Here is a 7,500-nt window from a genome sequence, read left to right as displayed (position 1 = left end):
ATTTGACTTATCGTGGGCGATCGACAAAAAAGCGAACTGAGTGAATGGCGTCAGGCGCAAACAAGCATCTACATGAGGGTTCTGCGTGTTTTAAATTGATTTCAACCATGAAGAGCACGCTGGAGCAACAGACTGTAGCCCCCCGACCACAGACCACCCCTGAGAGAGGGGTCTGGCAGAGACCAGCGGTCAGAGGTATGGTCGGTTCGGTCTGCTGGACTGACCCAGAGGCAAGGTGCTGTGAAGTTTGGGAACAAGGGCTGGGTATCGAGTCGAATTTCAAGAATCGATTCGATTCCGATTTACAAGGTTCAGAATAGATTATCACGATTCGATTTGATTCGATTCAATATCGATTCGGTTAGTTTTACTAAAACCTTTTTTTTTTTTTAGCTGTAACCTTAATTACATGACTGCCAAGTTATGCAACACATCAATACTAGGGCTGGGTATCGATACTGATTTCCAAAAATGAATGAATGAATCATTGAATGAATGAATGAACTATTCATTCCTTCATATATTCATTTATTCATTAAATAGAAGATCGATTTTGGGATTCATGAATCGATTCTGAATCATTTGATTCAGAATCGATTCAGAATCGATGAATCGCTTTTTTAAACCCAGCCCTATTGGGAACTGCTGGGTGCTGTGTGACCCCTTCTTGTGACTCGCTCTAATGTTTCTGACATTTAAAAAACATTAACATTCATATCTGCAATATCCATAAAAATACAAATCAAACGAAATATTATTTGGTTCGTCTCCCTCTCTCAACGGTGCAGTGGTCGTTTCTGAATGAGTGTCTGGTTTATACCTGCACTCTGTTCCTGTGTTAATAAAGACATGCTTACCTGTCACGTACTTTCAGGCTTGGGAAATCGCGTTAGAAATGATAAGTTCATCTATTTGCATTTTCTCCTCCCGGTATTTTGCACACTCTCCTAGCCTTGCATACTTATTAGGGCAATCCCGCAAAAATGGACCAGACACATTTGAGAAAACGCAATCATCAGTGCGTCCTGTTAGTAGACCAGCCTGGACATTATTATGGCAGGCGGCAACAGTTTTGTACGTGGTTTTACAAACGCAAACCTCGGGTAGAGGTGTGTGTGTTTGTTTGTGTGCGTGCGTGCATGTGAGTGTGTGAGTGTGTGTTGGCCCGGGCAAAAGAAGACGGATGAGCCTGTTAAAGACCATATGCTCCACACACTCCCCTTAGCATGTGACAATTCTCTCACACACACGAGGCACGGAACACACAGAATTTATCCATTATGACATCATCACGAGCCACTGCTGCACGGCACCGGAGCCAGCATTTGCATAGAAACCACGGCAACCTCACGAATGGCTCACGATGTTAATTGGCCTCCTCCCTAATGAGGAGTGGAACACGGAGGCCTGGTGTGAACTGACTAGACATCAATAAATCAATCAATCAATCAATCAACCAATCAATCAATCAATCAATCAATCAATCAATCAACCAATCAATCAATCAATCAATCAATCAATCAATCAATCGATACATTCAATCCGATTCAATCCGATTCAACACAAGACCATTCAACAGGTGGATGTGTGTGTGTGTGTGTGTGAGAGAGAGAGAGAGAGAGAGAGAGAGAGAGAGAGGAAGAGAAAGAAAGAGACAGACAGACAGACAGACAGACAGACAGACAGACAGACAGACAGACAGACAGACAGACAGACAGACAGAGAGAAAGGTGAGTGTGTTACCTGTCCAGAGAAGGGCGGCCTGTTCCCTGACCACGCCACCTGTCCAGGGTTGAGCTGTCTGGAGATCTGAGCCAGGTTCTGATTGGACGATCCTGACGGCTGGATATCATTCACCCCGGGGACATGGATCACAGACGAACTGCAAAACACATAAATACACACACGCACACACACGCACACACACATATCTGAGTTAGCGTGTGAAATATGAGCCATGCTTGGCCCTGTGGCTTAATCTCCATCCAGAGACGCATATTTCAACCCTATCAGTCGTAGCAGAGAAAAACAACAGCTTTAAGTGCTCACATCTGTCAGCTCCAGATCAACACACACACGCACACACACGCACACACACACACACACACACACACACACACACACACACCCTTAACTACCACCTGCAGGCCTGTCATCCCACAGTTTTACTGCCCCCCCCCGGTACCTTGATTACAGCTCCAACACTTTTATCAAGCCCCCCAACCAACCTTGCATGTGATAATGAAGGCAGGTGTTCCTGGAAACACTCACACACACACAGGGACACACTCACACACACACACACAAACACACACGCATGCACTCACACGCACGCACGCACACACACACACGCACACACACGAACGCACACACAAGCACACACACATACACACACACACACACACACACACACACACAAAGCTCTACCTGAAGCTCTTTCCAGAGTGTCCAGGCTGGAAGGGAGACCCCTGGGAGTACAGCTGCTGTCCTCCTGCTGTGGAAGATGGGACCATCATCTTCTTATCCCCAGCTGTAAACAGACACACACACACACACACACACACACACACACATACACACACGCACACACAAACACACACACAGACACACACATACACACACACACACGCACACAGACACACACACAGACACACACACACACACGACACACACGACACACACACACACAACACAGACACACACACACACACACACACACACACAAACGGAGAGGAGAGAGAGGTTGTCAGATGACTCGCCGCTTCTAGTGCTAACACAGATAGACGAACGTCCGCCGTTAGCGGCGGTCAAGTGTCCACTTCTTACAGCCAGAGATGCCGGTGTAGATCTCAGCGAAGCGCGGATCCCTCTCCTGGGAGAACATGGCCTCCGTCTTATCGATGCCCTTCCCCGTTTCGTGGACCCCCGCCCCCACGCTGGGCACCGCAACCTGGGAGGAGGAGCCCAATCAGAGAACACACCGACCAGTCAGAGCTGGAGGACGCTCATGACCCCCATGACGGGTCAGTCTCCCCGGGCAGACGCACAGGAAGTACTCTGGCCCGTTCCAGGGAAGAACGAGGCGGGCAGAGTCACGGGCAGCTCAGTGGGGTCCTGTACCTGGGAGAGGTCGTAGGCCGTCAGACCGTCTCTCTGATGGACCTCAAGCTCTGCCTGCTGTTGCTGCTGCAGCTGCCTGAAAACAAAACAACACGAAGATATAAATAAAAAACAGACTTTTTTTTTTTTTTAAGATAACACTCATAAATGGAGACCAGATCCTCATTCTGTAATTAGTGCACACAACAGGTCCTAATTCTGTCAGCATTAAAAAAAAACACACACACAAAAAAAAAACATCTGTTCTCGGTCCAGAAATGCGATGCTGAATAGCAGGCATTTTTTCTGTGGAATCAGCAAGTGCACACGCAAACAAGAACGAGGACACCTGTAGGGGAACTTGGAACTTGGATTTCAACATGGCCTCTCCCTTCCTGGTGTCTGTGTTGGCTGGCCAGCGGCTCAATCTGCCTCCTCAGCTGCAGTCAGATGCCAGCGAGGTGCCGGGGAGCTGTTGTTGCAGCTGGAGGGCTGTGGCATCGAGTGTCCCGTTTGGCAACTTTTTCTGGAAATTCGAGCGTCATCAGCTGTATTATCCTTGTGGTGAAGACGGAGCCGCTGGTGCTGACTCGGGCGTGGGGGCACTCGGAGGTTCAAGCCGAGGTCGGGGTGGGTCCCTAATCAGGGGGAATCACCTTTACACGGTCTAGGCGGCGCCCAAATCGGCTGTGCCCGTTCCTCCAGGGGTGTTGCGCTAGACATTCTGCGTATCGGGTGGCTGGAGAGTGCGTTGGCGGATGCGTTGCCCCGTGCTCGTCTTTAGGGTTTGATTGTTGACTGTTTGTGTCAGTCTCTCTGACAAAAACACTTCACTGGTAGGTCCAGACACTCCCCCCCACCCCGTCACTGCCCCATCTCTGTGAAGTCGCATCACAATTTGTGAAAAGTGGGACATACGAGGGCAAAGACCGCGAATCATCACGTCTCGTGGCTAAAGAATTGTCTGACCTCTGGAAGGCCACAAATCTTAGCGGCGGTAAAATCTCAGGTGAATTCGGAGTTCGCTGCTGCCCTCCAGCATGTAAAGCCAGGGAAAGCTCTGGGGCCTGATTCTATCAACCCAGAGCTTATACTCCATGCCGCGCCTGCCTTGAAGTCCTGGCTAAGAGCGTTCCTCTCTTCCTGCTTGCGCCAACTCACTATCCCCCAAATCTGGAGAAGAGCCCTAGTTGTCGCGATCCCTAAGCCGAATAAGCCTGAAGGGGACCCTAAGAGTTATTACCCCATCTCTCTGTTAGTATCCCCTTCAAGATCCTCGAGCGCCTCATCTAAAGTACGCCCATGTCGAACCAATCATCGACCCTCTGCACCACAGGAGCAGGCCGGGTTCCGACGTGGGAGATCGACCGTAGATCAAGTCACTTTGATAACTCAAGACATCGAGGACAGCTTTTTGGCCAAAAAGAAGACCCGAGCCATCTTCATAGACCTGATGGCTGCCTACGACACAGTATGGTACCGCGGCCTCACCTGCAAGCTGCTACGCCTGCTGCCAGACAGGCACATGGTCAGCATGATCATGGAGCTCGTCTGAAACCGCAGCTTTACCCTCACCCCGGTAGCGGGCAGCGAAGCAGGTTACGACGCCTTAAGAAGGGTGTCCCCCAGGGATCTGTCCTGGCCCCCCTCCTTTATAACATCTACGCCTACGACCTACCTATCACAGTCTCCAGGAAGTACGCCTACATAGATGACCTTGTGCTGGTGTACTCAGCTGGAGACTGGCAGGCCATGGAGGAGACCTTGAGCCAGGACATGCAGACACTAGCGGCATACCTCCCGAAATGGAGACTGAAGCTCAGCGAGGCAAAGACGGTGTCGGCGGCCTTCCACCTTCCACAACAAGGAAGCCAAACGTGAGCTCCGAGTGCACATCGATGGAACACTCTTGCCATGCTGCCCCGAACCAACCTATTTTGGCGTGACGTTGGACAGGTCGCTCACATTCCACTGACACCTCAAGTCACTGAGCAAGAAGTTAACAGCTCGTGTGGCATTGATGAGGCGACTAGTCCGATCAGGCTGGGGCGCCGGCGCAAAAACACTGCGTATGGCAGCCCTAGCCCTGGTCTACTCAACCAGTGAATATTGCACACCGGTGTGGTGCCGCAGCGCTCACACCCGCCTCATCGATCCGCCTATCAACGAAGCCTTGCGCATCGTGACAGGATGCCTGCATCCCACTCCTGTGGACAACATTCCCATCCTTGCCTCTGCCGCACAGGAACCACAGCGCGTCTCGTCTGCTGGAGGTGGGACTGGACTGTGGTTCGGTGGAATGGTGGCTCAGGTACGGCTTTGGCTCAGGAGGTAGAGCGGGTCGTCCAATGATCGTAGGGTTGGCGGTTCAAATCCCGGCTCCCCCTGTCCAAATGTGGAAGTGTCCTTGGGCAAGACACTGAAACCCAAACTGCTCCCAGTGAGCAGGCTAGCACCTTGCATGCTGTCCACCTCCATTGGTGTGTGAATGGGTTAATGAAAGGCTATTGTAAAGTGCTTTAAGTGCAGTCCATTTACCGTACTGTGTACCAGTGGTAGAAGACGGGGGGCTGTGGTAGCTGGTGTTTGGAGGATTGAGCTGTGGTTTGGTTGCGTGGTAGAGAGGGGACAGGGGCTGGCTTGATGGACCGAGGTCTGTCTTTTCATGGGCTGTCAGGTGTTTGGTCGGGTATGTTTGCACATGTTTTGGCTCAGTTTCTCTGGGAGGGGAGGGTAACTCCGCCCTGCCTGCATCTCCCTTCCTTGTTTTTGTGTTTTCCTTGCTTCCTTGGTGCTGGTGGGCGGAGCCAGGAGGGTCACCAGATCTGACGAGGCACACCTGGGTTTGGGGTGTGGCCGGAGAGAACAAAAGCCTCCAGTCTTCTGGGAGGCATCTCTCCATGAGTGCACACCTTCTGGTGGCTCAGACTTTGGTTGTTAGATAGATAGATGGATACTTTAATCATCCCTGTGGGGGAAACTGGGTGTTTCAGCAGTGGAAAAGTACAGCAGCCGTGGGGAAAAAAGTACAGCAGAATAAAGAATATACATGGATAATATACATAATACTGTAGATTCAATTAAATTACAAGAAATATATACATACAGTATGCATAAATATAGAATATATCCATCCATACATCCATCCATAGTATACATATGTATACTAATACTCAAATATACATACATACATAGTGTATAAATATGTATACGAATACTCAAATATACATACATACATACATGTATAGTGTATAAATATGTATACTAATACTCAAATATACATACATACATACATACATACAGTGTAAACATATGTATACTAATACTCAAATATACATACATCCATGCCCACATCTACCACACTCAGGACTGTGTTCCGTTAGTTCCATGTGTGTTCTGCTCTGCCTTTCTGTCACAGTATGAGCTGGCTGGGACTCCTCGCAGTCACAATTAATCTGTTATGAAAGACTAAACGTCATTTAGCCCACAGCCACCTCCAGCAGAGAAGCCGTCAGCTCTCCATGGAGTGACTGTAGAATAACGGAGGTTCGGAGGGAGGAAGAGAGAACAGCACGACTCTCTCTCATCTAATGAGCACCCGGCCGCGTCACGGCAGTCAGCTCAACCACACACCTGTTACCACGCCGACCAGGGAGTTTTCTGTCTGTTATCTACAGCATATATAGATGCCCAGCAGCAATTAGACTATAACAGTGCCTGAGTGTTCCTGAGTGATGTGGAAGTATGTATGTATGTATGTATGTATGTATGTATGTATGTGTGTATATATGTATGTATGTATGTATGTATGTATGTATGTATGTATGTATGTATGTATGTATTAGGGGTGTAACAATATATCGTGCCACAATATATCGCGATACAGAAACGTCACAATATGTATCGTCAAGGTGAAAACAATATTGTGATATGTTTATTGTATATCAGTGAACGCTGGCTACACAACGCTGGTAACAAACATGTCTTTTGTCTCTAGGCCTATCCATGATATTACAACAATTAAGCTCTAAATTCACAAAGTGTAGTGGAGTAGAAATGTGGAAAAATGCACTATTGGTGTGAACAGCAGCGCTACTGCAACGCTTCACACCTGCCCTTAGTGTATCGTATTGTAATCGTCAACCCAATATCGTGTATCGTATCGTGAGATTAGTGTATCGTAACACCCCTAGTATGTATGTATGTATGTATGTATGTATGTATGAGGTGCGACCGAAATGTCCCCGGATTGTGTCAGCCACGCTCATGCCTCTATTTGAATTGAAAAAACAATGATATCCCTTTGTTACCCTATATCTCACGACTATTCTGGTATAATATTGTTCACCTAACTCAATCGGTGCTTCTGTGACAGGCTGTTTTGTAGTGTCGCAGGGGTAG

At 48.6% G+C, this 7,500-nt stretch overlaps 1 protein-coding gene across 1 annotated transcript in view; it reads right to left on the bottom strand.

Moving 5' to 3' along the window:
• LOC311329431 (aryl hydrocarbon receptor nuclear translocator 2-like) overlaps nucleotides 1–7,500 on the bottom strand; it is a gene marked incomplete at both ends in the record, with an annotated part of 14,654 nt that overhangs the window by 276 nt on the left and 6,878 nt on the right. Inside the window, 4 exons of the mRNA XM_084463279.1 lie at nucleotides 1,744–1,882; nucleotides 2,428–2,530; nucleotides 2,827–2,950; nucleotides 3,121–3,196. Of these exons, the coding sequence (XP_084319405.1) occupies nucleotides 1,744–1,882; nucleotides 2,428–2,530; nucleotides 2,827–2,950; nucleotides 3,121–3,196 (442 nt within the window). The remainder of the gene's footprint in view (nucleotides 1–1,743; nucleotides 1,883–2,427; nucleotides 2,531–2,826; nucleotides 2,951–3,120; nucleotides 3,197–7,500) is intronic.

The sequence above is a fragment of the Borostomias antarcticus genome (assembly GCF_949987555.1).
Source record: "Borostomias antarcticus genome assembly, contig: scaffold_773, whole genome shotgun sequence".
Taxonomy (NCBI): Eukaryota; Metazoa; Chordata; class Actinopteri; order Stomiiformes; family Stomiidae; genus Borostomias; species Borostomias antarcticus.
This window is presented reverse-complemented; position numbering and strand designations above follow the sequence as displayed.